Source organism: Carcharodon carcharias, chromosome 25 (genome assembly GCF_017639515.1).
Source record: "Carcharodon carcharias isolate sCarCar2 chromosome 25, sCarCar2.pri, whole genome shotgun sequence".
Classification (NCBI taxonomy): Eukaryota; Metazoa; Chordata; class Chondrichthyes; order Lamniformes; family Lamnidae; genus Carcharodon; species Carcharodon carcharias.
Window position 1 is genome coordinate 15,368,137 of NC_054491.1, and position 21,168 is coordinate 15,389,304.

The 21,168-nt window shown below is 41.9% G+C and overlaps 1 protein-coding gene across 3 annotated transcripts in view; it reads left to right on the forward strand.

Moving 5' to 3' along the window:
- sik3 (SIK family kinase 3) overlaps positions 1-21,168 on the forward strand; it is a 313,609-nt gene that overhangs the window by 148,383 nt on the left and 144,058 nt on the right. For all 3 annotated transcript variants that reach the window (XM_041174165.1, XM_041174167.1, XM_041174166.1), the window contains exon 4: positions 17,777-17,938. In XM_041174165.1, the coding sequence (XP_041030099.1) occupies positions 17,777-17,938 (162 nt within the window). The remainder of the gene's footprint in view (positions 1-17,776; positions 17,939-21,168) is intronic.

Sequence of the window (21,168 nt, forward strand, 5' to 3'; positions counted from 1 at the left end):
CTTTTCACTCCTACCACCCCCAGGCACAGAGCATTTCAGTGGCTGCAGAACAGTTGGACGACTGCACGCATTGTACAATCTCTTTGTTAAAGCTGGCTATAGAGGAGTCACTGCTGGAGGGGCTCACAGAGCAATGTCCTTATCCCAGTATGGACCAGTCACCCCCATGGGTCAAGCTAACAGTGAAGCCTTGCAGCACGGGTTAGGAGAATGCTTCCACTTGAGCTGGAAGCACAGTATACAGTCCAAAGGGCAAAGCTGCCACCAATTGGTCGGATGGAATGGGGCAGAGGTGATGGGGTTTCAGGCAGCCATGCAGTGCACTCATTTCTGGACATCCACAGTGGAGGTGGAGGCAGCCTGCTGACTGTGACACCCTGTCTGTGATGATTTTGGCAGGAGTCCTCTGGAGGGCTGAGGCTTGGAGGGCCCCGGGCTGCTTTCGGGGTCCTGCTGTGTGGCAGTGGCACCTTCCTCGGTCTGTGGAGCTGGAGCTGCTGAAGTTACAGGAAGAGGGGAGTTGGATGGACTGGACACTCTTTGCATCACCTGGATGGATGGGCCGGTAGTGTGCACCTGCTGATCCTCCTCCCTATGGTGCCCAGATGCCTCAGGCTGACTCCTTGTGGAGCATGGGTAGCTGGAGTGAGATCAGCTGCCTCGCACTCCTCTCACATATGCACTGATGCCAACTATGACACCTGTGATGGAGTTTAGCCCACACTGCAGTGCAGGAGCAAAGTCCTGGATCAAGGCCTCTGTGGCGACCACCATCCTACCAGTGTTGACCTCAGTGCATTGGCATGCCAGTGCTGTCACCTCAGACCAAAGGCAGACGGACTCCTCCATCTTGCCTTGCAGTCTGAGGAGTGCAGCAGACCTCCCTTCTTGATGTTCCCGAGCCTGCCTTTGCAGCTCCAGCAACTATGACACGACCGAGTCCAGAGGCTCATCATGACTCAGACTCAGCAAAGTTATGTCATCCAGCAGCCCTCCAAATGCCAGAAAGCTGGGAAGTCCCTACCTCCAACTAGAGTGGATCGGAAAGTGCAATGTGCTCACCAGATTGTGATCCCGAGGCTATTCTAAAGCTAGATCCCACAAAAGTGTGTGTCTCTGCACTGGTGGAGGGTGTGGGTGAGCACTGTGACGAACTTCAAGGAGGGTGCCTCCAGATTCCTCTTCAGCGTTTTCTTCGAGGCTTGATTGGAGGCCCTGGGTTGTGGACTCCGTCGGTTGTTTTGCACATGTTCCCTGAAAGGTAGGGGAGATAATTAATGCATGACAATGGCCTGTGAAAGAGGACACATCACTCACAGCATGGTTGTCTGATGCATGTTGCACTGCTGAATCCTGACTTGGTAGTGCACTGCCCACCTCACCGTCAGCACAGGACCGGTCCAGATCCTTGCCGGCCAGCTGGATGGCTGTTTTCAAAGTCTGTGAGGACCTTGATTTTGGGCACTCTGCCGTCGGTCTGCGACCTTGCCCTTTTGTCCTGCATGAACAGAGATGAAGAAAGAATAAGCAAGATGCCTACTAGGTCAGACAATAAGTATGCCTGGCCTATGTGGATGGTGAGTGGTCCTATGGACAGGATGAGGACTACGAAAGTGAGTGAGAGAGGGTGACTAGTGTTGTCCCTTGAACCGGCAGTGAGTGAGGGCCCTGTGGATGTGTGGTGGGTTTGTGAGTGGGAGAGTTGAGAATGATGAGAAGAGTGACTTACCCTGGTGGAATGGAGGAGATCATTCATGCCCTTGCAGCACTGGGTGGCTGACCTCTTTTGGTGCTGACCACCGCTGCCACTGTCTCCTAAGCCGGGATAGTGCTGTCGCTGCCCACCCTGCGGCCAGAGCGGGGGTAAAGGACATTCTGGTGGGCCTCCACGGCATCCAAAAGGCACTCGAGGGACGCATCGCTGAATCTGGGGGTTGCGGTCTTCTTCAGTTTCAGGGCCATGTCTTCCGTGCAGCACTGGTCGCCTGGAAGCACTGAGATATGTGCTTGTGGCTGAACTTTAAATATGGCACTGTCGTGATGCAGGGGCAGGGTGATGGCAGAGTGGGTGAATGAGAGCCAGCTCACCATGGAAATGGTGTGTTTCCTGGAATGCATAGATAATGTGGTGGGTTTGGGACCATACAGTGTGAAAACCTGCCCTCGTGGCCGACGAGTAAAAGATCGTTTTACCCGCCCGCTACTGCACTTAGTGCAAATCTAGGAAAATTCCACCCTGAGAATAGTTCTATTCCAAAATTGCCTATCTACTTAAAAGTTTTGAGAGTGTTTTTAAAATCCAGGATGCTAGAGTAAATCAAGAAATGTTGTATGATTCTGCATATTTGGTACTGCTTGACAAGGTGAATAAAAAATTAGTTTCAGGTATTTAGCATGGAAGATATTCATATTTACATCTAGTCAGAGGCTGGGAACTCGGAAGTGAGCAACTCACCTCCTGTCTCTCCAAAGTCTGTCTACCACCTACAAGGTACAAGTCAGGAGTGTGATGGAACACTCTCTGCTTTCTTGGATGAGTGCAGCTCCAACAACACTCAAGAAACTCTACACCTTCCAGGACAAAGCAGCTTGCTTGTTTGGCACTCCATCCACCAACCCAAACATTCACTCCCTGCACCACTGCTCACAATGGCAGCAGCATGTACGATATACAAGAAGCCCTTAAGCAATTCACCAAGGCTCCTTCAACAGCACTTTCCAAACTCTCAACCTCTATCACCTAGAAAGTCAAGGGCACAGACGTGCGGGAACACCACCACCTGCAAGTTGCCCTCCAAGTCACGCACCATTCTGACTTGGGATAATGTTTACTGCTGCTAGATATAAATCCTGGAACTCCCTGATAGCACTTTGAGTGTACGTACACCAAATAGAATGCAGTGGTTCACAAAACTAGTTCATTTTCACCATCTCAGTGGCAATTAAGGATGGGCAACAAATGCTGACCTTGCCAGCAATACCCACCTCCATGAAAGAATGGAAAGAAAGTAAAAAAATTACAAGGGTTTTTTAAAAAATGAATTAAGGATTATGCTGGTATATGTAAAACAAAAGAATCTTTATTGGAGTGAAGAATGAAATCCAAGTGTATAGCTTTTCTCTTTTTGCAGTTGTGTCCTTGCCCTGCAGCCTTCCTTAACTGAAATGGTTTGGCTCAATCTGTGATCAATTGGTGTCTATCTACAACAGCCTAATCATTTGAATTACTAGTAAAAAGTATTTAAATCATGAAATCAAGTAGATTTACAGTTACTGCAATAAGTCATTGCTGTAAATTGGAATCCTTTTTCTTTTGCCCAAAAAGGGAGACTTCAATTGAAATTGTGTAATTGATTATATGTAACGTCACAGCAGCAGGAAATTGTGACTGAGTGAAATCTATCTCTAACTTCACCAGCTAACCAAATGCATGCTAGACTGTTTAACAAGGGCCCTTTTTTTAAAGGCAAGAAAAGACAGTGACTAAGGATGACTGCCACAAGTCACCTGATTTCTGGAGTTGTAAGTTGACCTTTTCTGGAAAGCTACTGCATAGATTGCACTATATATAGCAAGCAGGACTTTAAGAACTGGATTTACCAAGCAGAAGCAGAGGAATCTGGGGAAGTTGTTCACCCAGTTCAAGAAAGTAAGTACCCAAGATCTACCAATGAACCGAGATCTTATGAGAATTACAATATTTTCTACATCTACTTGCTGCACGAAACCAGGTAACTTCAATTGGCCACAATGTTTAATCATCTTCAACTTGAAGACATGCAAAGGGCTTCTAACCATATATTCTTTGAACTTTCTTTTGGATTCTAACCTGCCATATTTCTGATACCTGTGTGTGTGAGACGTCACATCTTTTATTATCTTTTTTTGAGTTTAGTGGATAATAAACTTGCTCTTTCTTTGACTCCAGGAAACCTCGTGATTGGCCCCTTATTGTTCAATGCTTAGATAGTAAAAAAAATACATTTGGATTTGAAAAATGCATCCATGGGGAAGAGAAATTTAAAAACCTTTTGTCGTGACCAACTGAGGAGGCTAAATAGAGGGGAGCCAGTTCACTCCTTCTCATTTGTAACAATAGTGCTACATGCTCAAGTAATTTCTGATTCTCCCATATATTCATAGAAGCCTATTTTCTACTCTTTGTCTCCAGTCACAATCTTGATGCATCTGCAGCAACCCTTGTCTTTCAGCTGGAAGATCACTGGGCTTGGATAATCTGAGGCGATGCATGGAAGCCCCATGGTTTCTTAGCCTACCATAACTGAAATGGAAATTTCATTGAGAGAAATGTTAATTTCATAGTAAGAAGAATAGTTTGAAATTGCTGTTTAGCAGAACTCTTGTCCTCTGGACCTGAATGGGTGATAATGATTTAACAAACTGTTTCACTTCCAACTTTATCTATTTTTCAAAGACAATTTCACTCATATAATATGTACACACCTAACCTATTTTTAGAGCAATGGAACCAGCACCAATTGGCGTAGCATGCATACTAATAACTTACTTTTGCAATCATGACACTGAAGATGTTGGGCTTGCTCTCTCAGTGCCTGTCCTGCTTGGAGACTCAACATGACAGTGCTTTTAATCTATTTTTTACTCTCATATATTAGGTTAGATTAAATGTGGGCCTTTGCTTAATTCTGTTGCAAACAGTGATGTCTTGGACAGACCTTTGCTGAAGATAACATACTGTATTCTTAGACAGTGATTATTTATAGAATTGATTCCTTCCTGTCTTGTACTGACTTTATTGCAGACACAGGCCCACTGAATGATATTTTGTACTCTTCACACAGATATTTGTGTTGTGCCTTTTGATCGGAAGATTCTTTGAAGCCTCCAGCTAAGATGAGCAATCTTGACTCCACACATGAGGGCTCAAATTTTTGCGTCTCTTTTATGATCACAGATCTACTTCACATTGGTTTTAGAATGATAGTTGAACCAAACATAGTTCCTCTTGGGTCTTTTCACTGATGGTTCATTGTGTAAGAGGACCAGACATTTTTTAAGTGGAGGTTAAATAAACTTGACATTCTGAAAGCTCATAATGCCAGTTGGATTGTATGGTTTTAGAACAATTGCTTTAGCTATAAATACCACCCCAAAAGCAGATTAGACCAAGTAATTCTGGAACAAGTTCTTTCGTTTATGCATTTCTCATCAGCAGTTACTTAATTATATAGAAAATAAAGAAGAAAATGTTCAGATCAGAAAAGTTCACTTTCTTATATGTGGAAATAGTTCCCTAACCCAATCATGTCAGCCTGTTTGACAGCAATGCGGTATTTTTATTTAAGTTTATGATGGAACTTAAAACTATAATGAGTAGCTTCTTGTCTCAAGTTGTGTTTCAAAATAAATAATTAAAGGGCAGAAGAAAGATGGAAACTACCACAGTCGTCTTCACAGAACAGCACATGTCACATTCCTCTGGCTCTGCTTAACTGAACACTGTACAAAGGACCAACTATAACGGCACACAGACAGCACTTTGCCATACACTGAACAAATTCCACAGTCACATGAAGGAGATTGCATTGGGTTTACTGTTTTTAGATAACCATACTACTGCTGAAGTTAAGAGCTCTCATTTTTTTCTAGCAATTTAGAAATATATTTTTACTTAAAGAATAGGATGGGGTGTGACAGAGGGACACAAGTTTCTGTTTCAGCCTTAACCAATAATTGTAATGTTTGGATAATCTATATTTGTATGGATTTTCAAATTGAATGGCCCATGGCAATAGACTGTTTTGTCTGGGATACACAGATAGTAAGAGTGAAAAATGCAGCAGGAGAGAAAGGAAATTGTTAATGGGAGAGTGAAGGACACTGGTATGAGTGGAACCCTCACAAAATTAATTTAAGGATTGCTCTGCCCTATTAGTGAACCTGTACAGAGTGAAGTGGAGCAATAGGGATAATTCTGCAACTGTTGACCCAGTGGAGAGCTACATTAATAGAGATTGCAGCTACCTCACCATTGCCCTTGTATTTGTAGTTTAAAGTGTGATAGCTGCAGATAACTTTTAAACTATGCTTCAGTTGGGTTTACTGCTGATATTAATGATTTCCAGTAGATTCTTTACGTTGTTTTTCCACTGTTGGACTTTGGTTATATTTTCTTCTTCACTCTTTTTAAAAAGTAAACACTTCAATTTTTTTTTAAAACTTGCTAACAAATTGTGATGACCCATGTATCACAGTATCTTTACAGTGTAGAAGGAAGCCATTTGGCCCATCGAATCTGTACTAGCTCTCTGAAAGAGCATTCCACCTAGTCCCACTCCCCTGCCTTATCCCCATAACCTTGCATATCATCCCTTTTCAGGTAGCAATCCAATTCCCTTTTGAATACTTTGATCGAACCTGCCTCCACCACCACTTCAGAAAGTTTGTTCCAGACTCTAACCACCCACTAGGTGAAAAAAATTTTCCTCACATCACATTTACTCCTTTTGCCAATTCTTTTGAATCTGTGCCCTCTAGTTCCTGATGTTCTCTTGAGTGGAAACAGTTTCTCCCTATTTACCCTGTCCATACCCCTCAGGATCTTGAATACCTCTATCAAGTCTACTCTCTGCCTTATTTTCTCCAAGGAAAACCGTCCCAACCTCTCCAATCTATCCTCATAGCTATAGTTTGTCATCCCAGGGATCCTCCTTGTGAACCTGCTATGTACACTTTCCAGTGCCTTCACATCCTTCAAGCATGGCGCCTAGAACTGGATGCAGAACTCCAGATGAGGCGTAACTAGTGTTTTATACAAGTTCAACATGACCTCCTTACTCTTGTACTCAATGCCTCTGTAAATAAAGCCTTAAATACTTTATAAAAACAAAAAAACTGCGGATGCTGGAAATCCAAAACAAAAACAGAATTACCTGGAAAAACTCAGCAGGTCTGGCAGCATCGGCGGAGAAGAAAAGAGTTGATGTTTCGAGTCCTCATGACCCTTCGACAGAACTTGAGTTTGAGTCCAAAATACTTAATACTTTCGAGTCTTAAATACTTTATGCTTTATTAACTGCCCTCTCAACGTGTCTTGCCATGCTGTGCTGGAAAAAGCCTGAATTTTCTGTTGTGCAATGCCCCTTTAAGACCAGAGTGGGTAGGGTAGTAATCTGAAAGAGGGTTAATATGTTTCCCGATTATGACATCATTAAGTTCCAAGAAATTCCCATGTGACCTGAGGTTGCCATGGGGATGAACAGCTAAGAAACAAAGAGTAAATAGAAAGATAATTGCAGTGGGGTTGACTCAGCCTGTTTTTAGTTTGGCAGTTCAGAACACACTGAGAATTTGTGTAAAGAGGAAACAAACAAGGTTCTCTCCGAATGTAACAGTTTTCTGTTCGGCAGTTTTTGAACAGATCCTGGTCTTGAAGCAGGTTTCTGGTGCAGAGGCTGTGTTACTGTGTGTTATCCAGTTGGAAATAGCAGAGAGCTGAAGACAGGAAGGGCTACAGTTTGTGGATCAGAGAAAACCCATTGCTGCTGTTTCAGTGTTGTCACTGAATCGGTCTCTACAGGAATCGTAACAAAATCAAAATGAGTATGTATTTTTAAGCTTTTGTTTGAGAATGAATGAGCAACTCAATTGCTATAAATGATGAAAGTTCAAGAGTTTTGACCCATCTCATTTTTTTTTGAACTTTTTTTCAGTCTTAGTGATATCCTATACTATGGAGTTTGACTCTCTACCTTTTTTTAGAAGCAACAGATAACTAATTTGCTCCTATCCTGTTTAGTATTGCAGTATGGCAGTTGATGGCTAATGTAGTAAACCTAAATGTTTCCTGTTCATTTACGTTTCCCTATACAAATGAATAGGCTCATCCGAATGAAGGGAAGAGAGATAATTACAGGACACTATCCCTTAAGACTTACCTTACAATAGCTATGTAACTTATGTTAACTCTGAGTATATTGTCTCTTATTCAACATTCACACATTACTCCTTGTTTGTCCTGTTATCAGTAGTTCTGATGTTTTATGCCAAGAACAACAATAATTTTACTGATCAGCAGTTAATTCTCTTATGATTCATTTCACTAATTATCAGGTTATTACCCTTATCAAAGTTCTTTTAGACAGATTTGCATATGTTTTCAGTCTTCACCTCTACTGTGTTGCAGTCTTGGCATTATTTCATTAAAACAATGCGATTTATTTTCATCAAGGGCAGAATTTTGCCCTCGTTGGGCAGGGTCAGCGGGAGTGGCTGGGAAGCTGATCACTGCCTGCGATCGTGCCGTGACCACAACCTCACGTTGGTGTGTCAGTTAAGGCCCGCCTAGTGTGAAACACATGCTGCAGCGCTCAGAATTGCCTGTGTGGTGCAGGGGAGGAGGGCGAGCGCAGAAGTTCACCCTGCGGGTGCGCACAGGAAAAGCTCCCTGAGGCACAGAGCTGCCTCAGGGAAATGAAGATTTTTGAAAATAAAAAAGCAATATTTAAAAAATGTTAACAACATGTCCCCTCATGTGACTCTGTCATATGAATGGGAGCATGTTAGAAATGAGTTTGAAAGTTAAAAATTTTTCTTTAATGTCTGATTGAAACCTCATCCCACCTGTGGATGAGATTTCGCAAATATCCAAAGGCTGCTTGGCCTTTTTGCCTGCCCACCAACTGTAAGGTTGGATGGGCAGTGAAAAGCTTAATTTAGTTAGATCTTTAATGGCCTTAATAGGCCTGTTAATTGTCGGTAGGTGCGCTACCGACTCGTGCACACCCGCCGACAGAAATATTGTGCTTGCCTGACATCGTCACACATTTTATGCTTATTCGGGTTGGGTGCATGTCCACCTAACGGGCACAATATTCTGCCCCAAGTTTCTCAGTCGAGGTGCACGTTATTCAATGTTATTACTCTGGTGAAATTACTCTGCCAACTTTTTCAGCATTTCAGTAAATCAATGCTGGTGACCAGCAATTTGACTAATACAGGTACCGGACCATTTGTCCGGCATCCCAAAATTTGGAAGGACTTGAAAAATGGCTATGTTTGAAACTGGCACCCTGGGTAGCAATTTGAATAAAAACCTTTTATTATTTATTTTTCATACTTTATTTTATGGATTACAAGTACATGCTAGGCCTAGGATCCAAAATCTGTAAAATCCTCAAGTTCGCCACACATCCGTTCCTGAGCTTCCCAGATACAGGGTCCGGTAGCTGTATCAATAAAAAGGATCTTCATAAGTATTGAAGGACTGAGGCATTTAAACATAACAGGAGTTTTTGGAATGCTTAGTCTTAGGATTTCTCAAAAGACTTCAATATAGCTAACTATTGCTCTACTCTAAGTTTCTTGATCTTGATTTTTATTGAATTAAGGTTTTGAAGGAAATATTTTATAATCCCTTAACCTGGCAGCATTGGCATATCAAATAACAAAAATTTTTTGCGAAGAATGTAACATTGTTTTTCAGGTGTATTTTATTGTTTGGAATTTGCCCTGACTAAATTTGGGTTTATTTTTGCCCTTGCCTTGTCCCTTGGTATAGCGCTGCCTGTTAAGGCAATGACTAGATTTTGCGCCTCTGCTGTTGTCCTTCTGTAACCAGCTACTAGTCATTGAGAGGCATCTTGGGTTATTTTTCCTTGCCCTCTTGGGAAATATCTAATCTTGGCACTGCCCTTTTTTCTTCCTGGTAACCTGGCTTAGATGTTGAATTTGGCTCGCAGGAACTCTTGGTGTAAACCATGCATTGCATTACCCTAAAAGATTACCCAATTAATCAACTAGCTTGTCTTAAAGGGAATGCAATTTTCTATTTTTGAGCTGATTTCATAATTGAAATTGATCAGCTTTTTGAACAATTTTAGAATTTCTCCTTTTGCAAAGCAACTCTTAACCAACTTGACTATAAAGCCGGGTGAATTGTATAACTCAAAACAGCCAGTTGATGAATGATATTGATAGAAGTTGGGAAATTACATATGGCATGGTTAAAGTTAGAATGCAAAATGAAAAAAAAAAGCCAAAATAGACTAATAGAGAAAATATAACCATCATCATTAAAATAAAGTTTTCTACCTAGGGGATGGGATGGAATGGGGTGAGGATGGAGCTGTAAGACCTTATCTCAAAGAAAGGGTAGATAGTACAGTCATCTAATTGTATAGTTTCACGGGTACGTAATAGATGGCCAGCAGAAAGTTACAAGCTAGTAACCGAATTGAACACTTTATTGCCGTCCCAAACCATGAGAGGGAAGCTGGAGTGGGCCATTAACATCAGCAAAACCACAGCATTGAAACCTGCTTTGACTTGCTGCTAAGCAATTTTTTTTTCAATTTAATCATAAAAATGACAGTACATGAACAAAAACATTTTTGAGAAATTTCAGTAACAAATTTGTAATGACATTCTTACTTAAAAATGCCAAAACATGTTTTATTAACAATTATTTTTTTCCTTGGTAAACCAATGGAAATTTCGAGCTAACTGCGTTTAGAGTTACATAGTTTTTATCTTCAGCTTGATTTAAATTAATTTTAACTTTGGTTCTTTTAAATAAACATAACATAGACAATAAAAATAGAATGATTGGAGTTATAGTGAAATAGGGGCTGAAGAGATTGGTAGTGTAATATTACCATTTTTTTTTTTGCCCATGGTAGTGAGCTAAGGGAATATACAGTGAAATTGTGATGAGTCAAACTTGGATGATACAGAATTATGGTTATATCGAAGGCGTCAACATTCCTTATGGTAGAATAGCAAATCCCATAGAATGATCACTGTGATAAGCCAAAATTCTGCACTGGTAACTCTGGGTTAGCCCAACTTGTCTAAGCTTGTCATATGACCATGAAGCAGAAAGCCGACATTGTGAAGGAGTGGGTGATTCCGCCATCGAGTATATCTGCCATTATGAAACACAAGGTGAACATCTTGGAACAGTTCAACAAGAGATGCTCTGGGTTTTTGCACTGTAGCACGAAAACACCAAAAACATTTTGACTGCATTGATGGCATGGTGGACTGTATCACTCGTGTGAAGACAGCACCATAAGACGAAAAAGATTAGAGTTTTTTTCTGCAGCTATCTCCTGACATTTTTCAATGCAAAATTCCTCCCTTTTATTAGTTCAGGTTATTGTAAGGTGTGAACAAATTGAATAAAGACTTTTTCACACATTTACTGCTTTACTGTGTTTTCATTTGGCATTTGAATCTGTGTTTTTGACATAGACTGTAGGCATATCAGGTTACCTGGAGCTACATTCAGGTGGGAATGGGCCTCTTTGGCTGTCATTAAGCTCCACTTAACACAAATTTGTGGGTGGAAACCCCAGGATTTGACTTACTAAGATTTTATGGTATACATTTTATCTGGATATGTCCTATAAAATATCTAGAACCAAAAATACATTGATTGGATTGTATATTTAATTTAGAGTGGAGTTTCTTCATTGTTGTGCAGAATTGATGCAAGTTGTCAATTTGTTGAGAAATCGTGAACCAGCAATGCAACGTTTCATAACAATAACTTACATAGTCGTTTGATAGTACAGAATTTGAGTATTGCTGAAAGCAGAGACATGCCTAAGCTTTTCATGTTGCTGTCATCAGGACACTCGCACGCATACCAATATAAGGGTGAAAACAACAATTTATACTGGGCACATAGAGTGCTGATTGGTTCGCAAGTTATGTTGCCATGGAAAATGTACCACTGATGGTGACTGAAGTTAACTGCCAAGCATTGTTTGAAATTTAAACCAAGCAGCTTGACCCTGATTGGTCAAGGCATTGTCCTGAAGAATGAGTCAGTGAATGGCTCTCACTTATTTTGTTTAGCTGAAACAGGCGCAGTGTATGTACATGTTCTTTCTGTCTGAAAAGAACAGGGCCCTGTGCATTAATATATATAGCTTCCAGTACATGAAAATGCACCACATTGCGAGCCCGACTGACAATCTTAAATTGGTTGTCAGAGTAATTCTTAGCATTGAGGATTATTCAGCAAATTTTGTCCAATCGCAGAATCTAATCTAATGTTGGATGCTGTGCTTTGAATTTTGCAAGCACGGGCTACTTGGGTACAGTCTGTACCTTTCCCGTTGTGAACAGCATGCTTAAAAACATATACAATGCCTATACTGTAGAAATGAATGACCCAAGTTGTTTCACAGAGGCATGAGGGAAAAAGGAACACTGAGCATAAGGTGGGATGATCAAAATCTGGGTCAAAGAGGGGAGTTTTAAGGTTGATCTTAAAGGAAGTGTGTTGGAGGAGTATAAGGGCAGAATACCAGAACATGGGACCTAGGAAGCTAACGAAAGCTTTAAAATATTATTGGGGTTAATTTAACAGAAGAATGAGAATTTCAAATTTGAGGCATTGAGGAACTATAGCTACTGTACTACAGTGTAGCATGGATGACTGACAAATTGGATTAGGTGTGGGGTAGAATACTAGCAGCACACTTCTGGATGAGCTGAAGTTTTCAGAATATGGAGGGTGGGAGGTTAACCAATAGAGGATTGGAATAGTCAGGTCTAGAGATAACAAAGGCATGGATGAAGATTTCATCAGCAGATGTTCTAAGATAGGGCAGGGTCTGGCAATGACATAGGGATGGATGTAGCATATCTTTGCAATGGAAAGGATAAAGGGTTAGAAGTTAGCTCAGGAGAGAACACAGCACAGTGTGGTTCAGCTCTAGACAGTGCCTTGGCAGTCAGATGTAATCAGTGGCAAGGATACAGTATTTTGAGTTATGGCTGAAGATGATGGCTTTAGCCTTCCCATTGTTTAACTTGTGGAAATTGAAGCTTCCCTGAAGTTAGTTGTCTGATAATACACGACTGTCGAATGGTGTAGCAGTAAACGCGCCCCACGTCAGCTGAGATCGCTGAGGAATAGCACACAGAGGAAGAGGACGTGTTTGAGGATAGATCCTAGGGAAACTTTGGAAGTAATTGTGTGAGGATGGGGAGAGAAGCCATTGCTGGAGATGCTTTGGTTATGATTGCGCATGTAGAAATGGTGAGGATTGTTCCATTGAGTCACAGTGGAGGACAGCGATTATAGGAGGAAGGTGTGATTGACTGTGTCAAAGGCTACAGAAATGTCGAGCAGGGAAAGTACACCGAAGTCAGTGTCATAAAGGATATTATTTGTAACTTTGGTTACAGTATTTTTAGTATTGTAATAAGAGTGAAAACTTGATTGGAGATATTCATGTAAGGAGTTGCCGGAAGGATGAGCACAGATTTTTTTGTGGTGGGAGGGTGTTGGTGGGCGACATTTTAAGCAGTTTGAAGAGGAAAGTAAAATTCAAAATGGGGTCTTATGAACACAGATAGATCATGTGGGTTTTTTAAGAAATGGGGTGATCTGAAAAAGAAGAACAGAACCTGAAGAGAGAGAACCAATCAGAATGTCATCTAGCATGGAAACCAAACAGGTAAGTGGTGAGCAGTTTACTGGGAATGAGTGTGAAATCGAGAGAACAGGCCATGGTGCTCTTGCACACGATGATCTCTGGGAGTCCATGATAGGAAGGAGACTGAAGAAAGGTATTGGTTCAGGGATATGGTGGAGAGGAATCTTGGTGTGGTTGCCTCCCTGGGGAATGGGAATGCAGCAAAGGCAATTAAATAGACCATCTTAGTGACAGAGAAGTCCATGAGTTCGCATTTGTTGGAGGTGAGGACAGAGGAAGACTTGAGGGGGGCTTTGAGAAGGGAGAAAAGAAAACAGGTGCTATCTTTGCATTTGCGAATGATTCTATAGTAGAAAGTGGGCAGAAGAGAGCAGGATCTGAACCCGCTTGATGTGGTCCAGCCAGATATGATGGATAGTTAAACCACCTGCAGCATTGGTTCAAATTGGGCTTGTGAAAATGAAGATGGAGACCATAGCAGGGTAAATGACCAGGATGGGAGAATGTAGGAGTTTTACCAAGGACAAGGTTATCAAGTGGTGGTGAGGGAATGATGAAGAAAATTGTCAGCTGCAGAAGTATCTAGGCAAATGGAGGGTCAGAGGCTGGAGAGTTTGGGGTTAAAAAGTGCCGTTTTAAGTGATTGAGGAAGTCTATTTCTAGGGGAGGACGGAGAAAAGTGGGGTTAGACGTGGGTGGAGGCATGTAACTCGTGTGGGATACAAAGTAGTGATCAAAGGTAGCCTTATTTGTGATTGAGCCAATGGGATTAGATAAGGATGTAAATTGACATGATTAAAGGGGTGACTGTGATAATGTGCAGGAGAATTTATTTGAAAGAGAGGTTAAGGGGTGACATGAGATCAGTGTAGAGAGTTGAGAAGGGGGTTCAAATCATCATTGAGGAAGGGAGGATATCACGGGTGAGAAACCCAAGGTGTAGCTTGGGGTCATAGTAAAAAAAAAGACACAAAATTATAGTTCTCCTTACTGCAAAATAAAGCTCATTTAAGTCCAAACATTCTGTGAAATAATGAAGAAGTAATTCTATCGGTCATAGGTGGCCTTGCTTAGGGATTTTTGTCAGCCTTAGTGGAATCTAACTTTTTCAGTAGTTACATATATAAGTTCTGATTCATTTGTACATTCAAACAAAATAAACTGTATTAACGTTAACTATGTCAGTCTCTTTAGCAGAGCAGTAGCTTGCTGGCACGTGTTACCCTTTCTGGATTTATTTTACAAGTTTAACATTTCACATTGCAGCGAAACATTTCATTTTGTTGACTAGACGAATGTCATGAGATACTTTTTCATCATATTTGGAATGCTTTGAATTTAGTTCAAATAAACATAGGAACATTAGGAACAGGAGTAGGCCGTGAAACCAGGTTCGGGCCTGCTCCGCCATTCAGTCAGATCAGGGCTGATTTGCATCTCAATTCCTTTTCATATTTTACTTCAAATCTTTTGATGCTATTAGCTATCAAAAATGCTCTCAGTGAGTGATAATTTCCCCCCCAAAAGCTTTCAAGTTTAGAAAGGAAGTTTGTAATAGAAATTATACCATGATTTCTGTGTTGTGGCATGTGCTGCATTTACATGTAAACATTCAAGCTGCTTTGGAATGTAGAGGTGAAAAGGTTCTATTTAGAAATTCCTGCCCTATCTCGAGATATATTAATTTCCAACGTTTTACCTGCTGAAATATTGCAATAACGAGGACCACTAATTGGGATCTTAAACTCAGTGTAAGCAGGCATGTTTTCTGTGGCGAGAATCTGCAGATTTTAGTCAGAGGAAGGATTCAAGATTTTTGTTTGTTGATAATCTATCCTTCATACCTATAGTTGTTAGGCTACCCTTATATTCTTTTCAATTAAGACAATTAAAGAAGTAGAATCAACCAAAAGTGCCAATTGGGTGATCTTATTCTGCCTTCTCCTGAGGCCCCCACCATCAGAGATACTAATGTGAGACAAATTCACTTTACCAGCATAACATTAAAAAGTGACTAAGTGTACTGGAGACAACAAAGATGATGAGCTGTGAGAACTTACTACTTCAGCCAAACTTTTTCAGTACAACTATATGACATGGGCATCAACCTGACAAAGTGGAAGATTCCTCCAAGATGCCCTGTCTAAATAAAAATACAACAGACCTAACCTGACTATTATCATCCCATCAGCATTCTTTCAATCATTGCTAAAGTGATGGAGGAAGTCATCAATAGAGTCATCAAGCGTTACCTACTATCAGTACAAAAGTAAAATACTGTGTATGTTGGAAAAACTTTGAAAGTAGAAAATGCTAGAAGCATTCAAGAAGTTGAGCAGCTTTGTGGAAAGAAAAAGTTATAATTTCAGGTCATTGGAAGGTACTATCAATATCTTGCTTCCGATGCTCAGTTTAGGCTCTGACAGAACTACTCAGTTTCAGACCTCGTCATATCTGTGATTCAGGCATAGATGTAAAACCTGAATGCCAAAGTAGAGATAAGAGTATCTACCCTCTACATCAATACAGCATTCAACTGACTATGGCTCCAGAGAGCCTCAGCAAAACTGAAGTGACTTGGGGTCAAAGGGAAAATGCTTTTAGAGACATCCTAATGCAAAGGAAGATGGTTGTGGTTCTTGGACATGACTGCAGGAGTTTTCAGGGAAGTGCCCCCAGCTCAACTGTCTACAACTGCATCATCAATGATCTTACTTCCATTATAAGGTCAGGAATGTGGCTGTTGAATTCTATTCACAACTCCTTTGATAAGGAAAAAATCTTTGTCAGCTTACAACAGAAGCTAGATTAAACCCAGGCTTGGGCTGACAAATGGCAACTAGCATTCATACCAGTAAGTGTCAGGTAGTGTCCATCTTGAATAAGAGAAAGCCTAGCCACATCCACTTTCCCTTCAATGATGCCATCAATGTCTTGAGCGTTTCTGTTGGCTAGAAGCTGAACTTTAATAGCTTTAATCATGCAGTGGCTACAAGAATAGGTCAGGGGCTGATGAGTGTCTCATTTTCTGACCTCTCAAAGTAACTCTGTCATTTGAGTGGCTCAAATTAAGAATCCGATGGAATACTTGCCACTTGTTTGATGGGTGCATCTGCAAGAAGCTTGAGAGCATGCAGGACAAAGCAGTTCATTTGATTGGTTTGCTTGCCACTGGGCGCAGCACCTACCATGCATTTTGGCTCCAGTGTGTTTAGATCACAGGATATAAAGCAGTCACTTACCAAATCTACTTCAACAGCACCTCTGCTCCCTATAGCCCTCAACCAAGAAGACCATCATCTCCATGTCCTCCAAGTCGCATGTCATTCTGACTTGGACATATTTCACTGTTTCTTCATCGTTGCTGGGTAAGAATTCTGGAATTCCACCCCAGCATTATTGTGGGAACATTGTCACTTCAAGTGGTTCAAGGAGAAAGCCCACCATCTTCTCAAGGCAACTATGGATGGACAATAAATGCAGCCCTTTCTGAGAATCAACATTTGCAAAACTAACATTCAGATATTATCTTGCATATGGAATTGGCATGGTTATACTTTAAACTCAAAACTGCCTAATATAACATTAAATGATGTGTTTGGCACCACTGTAGCCTTTCTTTTGAATTGAAAGTACATACTATTCTCTGAGAATGCACACTATTCTTTGTAGGTGGCCGCTTCCTCTGGTTGCTGCAAATATTGCTCTTGAATAACTACCAGGAAGTATGAGAGCCCAGCCTGGCAAAATGTGACTGTTCAATTTTTCCCTCCTGGCCTGAATAGAGCGGTCGGAACTCTGGTGTCTCACTGTGTAGCATGGCTGCAACCTGAGACCTATGTACAACGAGTTTTGCACTGTGCACGATAGCAGCCGCACTGCTATAATCTTGAGCTTGAATTCTAGGGATGACTGCCATTTCAGAAATATGTTACTGGCTAGAATGATTTGCTTCCCAACAAAATCCTAACATGGCAGATTTTTTTCCATTTGTGTTGGTTGAAACAAAAATAGCTATAAAAGAAGCTGCAAAGGAATCTAAGTTGTTCATATATGGTGTTGACTCAGGGAGGTGCCATAGTGATGGCAGGATGTTGGGGGGAGGATCATAAACAGGAAATAGCTTTAAAATTAACATTCTGCCTTTGCTAAATTTCCAATAATTACTTGAGATGCATTATATCCTTGTACTTAAAAATATTTGTGTACTATTTTGTTTAGCATGACCAAAGTGTAGTGACTTATTTTGCCAGAAATTGTGATATTTCAGTTCTTGAGCCTGTTCTTTATTTCATGTTTCTCACATTCTCCTTCTATTTCCCCAACCTTTCAAACTATAGATCATCTTGTTGCCCATGGACGCATGGCAGAGAAAGAAGCCCGAAAGAAATTCAAGCAGATTGTTGCAGCAGTCCATTTTTGCCACTGTCGAAACATAGTACATCGAGACCTGAAAGCTGAAAACCTGCTCTTAGATGCTAATCTTAACATAAAGATTGCCGGTATGTAGATGTTAATTTTCCAGTGTTCTTGAACTGATGGATTTTATAAAATATAGTTTTGCTTTGCATAGATCGAAGGCAGGGAGAGAAAATGATATGGATGGGAGGAAATATAGTGTTCAATAAATTTTGATCAGCCTAGAATAAAGATTTCACTGTTACCTGTGACCACTGTTTGTGCCTTCTGGATTTCTTCTTAAGTTTGGGACATCAGCATTGCCTTTCAGCACCATTCTTTAATGCCATAGAATGAAGAAATGCTGATTTGGTATCCTACTTCTTTCTTAAAATAGGAATTATCATTTATGGAAGACGAGGGCAGGCAACAATGAGACCATCCAAATCACATGCCTCTGGTTCTTCATGTAACCCATCAGCACTTTTAATTTCTTTACTATCTTTTTGTCTGCTGAAAATTCTTTAGCATCCTAGGATAATGGCGCTCTAGCACAGGTTCAGATCCATTGGTCTATCTTTACATTACAGATTTCACAATGTTTTAGAATATTTAATATGCTAGAAATATCAGAAAATAAGTTATCCTCCTCATGTAATAGTTAAAACTTGACATCATTCATTAATTAATTCACCACAATTTTACATAGAATTACATAGAATGTACAGCGCAAAAACTTGCCATTTGACTCAACTGGTCTAAATTGGTGTTTCTGCTCCACTAGAGCTTTGTCCCATCCCTCTCCATTTATCCTTATTAGCATTACGTTATATTCATTTTCCCTCATTTATCTAGCTTCCCCTTGAATGCATCTGTACCTTTCATCTCCTTGTGGTAGTGAGTTCTACATTCTAAACGCATTCTAGCTAAAGAAATTACTCCGTGACCATCTTATAATTATAGCTGTTGGTTTTCGTCTCCCTACAACTGGAAATATTTCCTTATGCTGGAACTAGACACAAATTCTCTAACTACTCTTCTGTTTCAATAGCAAAAAAGGTTTGTATGTATTTAACATCCTTTCTCCTTTGACCTATGGCCAGAATTTTCCAGCCCTATTGGCATCGGGCATCATGGCAGCCATGGGGGATGACAATATGATGAGAAGGCCAAACATTGGTTTTACGCTGTCGTGAAACTAGTTTGCAATTGTCCGTTCCACCTGTCAGTGGCAGGCCACATTTCCTCCCACTGCACGTCAGGAACATCATTTTAATACATTTGCATCTAATTATAAGACCTGTTTGCCAGAATTATTCCCCCACGTCAGCATGACTTTGGAACAGCGTTCTTCATGACTGCCTATAAAAGGCGTGTGCCTGGCGACCTGAACTTCAAGGGGAACTCTGAGGTGAGTGCACATAACCTGGCGTGGCTCTTGTGAGCATTGCCCATAGGACATCAAGGAATAGGTGCTGCACACTGTTGGGAGGCACATAAATTGCTTTTTCCCGGCTGGCTTTCAGTGCAGTAAGGCCTCCAGTGCAAGTCAGACAGTGGGAGGAGGTGTTGGAGGTATGTGCAGGGCAAGGCAGCACAGACAGACTGAAGGAAATACTCAAGCACATGCCAAGGGTGGGGAGGGGTGCGTTGGTAGTGAGGGAAGTGGCTACACACTTGGAAAAGCTGGTCAAAAGTGAGCATTCTTCCACAACTGAGACCGTCCAGCTGTAGTTCCATTGACATGCTTGGAGTCAGGCCTGTAAGGCTCTCCTGCCCACTCGAGCATGAAAGTGCCTCCAAATGCTCCAGAACATTTCACCCTTTGGGTGCAGAATGCAAATTAATGTGCATTTTTGGGGGGCAGCAGAGCAATTGGCCGACTGGGCAAGCTATATGAAAGGTGGCCATGGCACAGTCACTGGTGGAGGTGCTCACAGCCCCTTGCAATGTTTTTATTAAGGTGTGGACCAGTATCCTTTATGGTTTAAGTTAGCAGTGCAGGTTAGGAGAATGCCTGGGCCTGAGCTGAGAGCGCAGCTTGCAGTCCAGTGGCCGAAGCTGCAGCCAATGGGTTGAGTGGAGTGGGCGTAGGTGAGTAGGGTTTTGTACAGCAATGAGCACACTGCACATTGGCCATTCAAGTGGCGGCCAGCACACTCCTACATCCATGGAAGGGCTTTCAGACTTAACCAAGAGGTGTTCTTAGTACACCCATGCTAACCCGCTCATCTCTCTCTTTGATCCTGCAGGAGAAGAACATCAGGATCATGGAGCCTGGTGATTTAGTGGTATACCTTATGGCTTACAGAGACCAGAAATGAAGAAGAAGAGATTGAGTGGCGCCTGGCTCGGCAAAGGGAGGAGTATGTCCCTCGAGATGAAGGGGCAGCAGGACCTCTGTGTTTGGAGCTGAAAATCCACATAGAGCTGTCGCTTGTAGGCGCCTTGCTTGACCCAGCGTCTATAGATGGCACCTGTCATTCCTGCAGATGACTGAGAACCAATGTCGCTGAAGATTGCACATGTCTAGGGAACTGGTTGGTCACAAATGCCACCTGCTGCAGGACTTGGGGATATGGATGGCATCCACTGCTATTGGCCATGAAAGTGATGGCGGCACTCAATTTTTATGACAGTGGCTCCTTCCAAGGCTCCTGCGTGGGATCTTGCAAGCCTCCACACACAAGTGAATCCAGGAGGCCATGGATGCCATCTTTGCAAAGGCACAGAACTTTGTGCATTTTGCTTGGGATCAGGAAAGCCAGGAAGCAAGAGCACTGGGATTTGCGCAGATCTCTGGTTTTCTACAGATGCAGGGTGCCATCAACTGCACTTAGGTGGCGTTTAGATCTCCGTGGCAACAAGCAGTCAACTACGTTAACCGCAATGCCTTCCTCTCACTGAATGTTCAGCTGGTGTGCAACCACCACAAATGCATCCTACAGGTCTGCACATGATTCTCAGGGAGCACCCATGGCTCCTACATTCTTAGCAGGTCTCAGATCCCTGACATCTTCCAGAGTCCAGAGAGACTGCAGGGTTAGCTCCTCGGGGACAAGCGCTACTCCCAGAGGGCGTGGCTGATGATGCCTGTGTGGCTCCCTCAGACTGCAGCAGAGCGATGGTATATCAAGGTTCATGCTGTGACCCATTCTTTGATGGAGCAAACAATAGGCATTTCGAAAATCAGGTTCCAGTGCTTCAACAGGTCCAGTGGAACACTGCAATACATCCCCAGGAAGGTGGTGTGCATCATGGTCACTTGCTGCATGCTCCACAATCTGGCGCTGCAACAGGGGAGGACCTGGCTGTGGAGGAGGTGGAGGAGCTG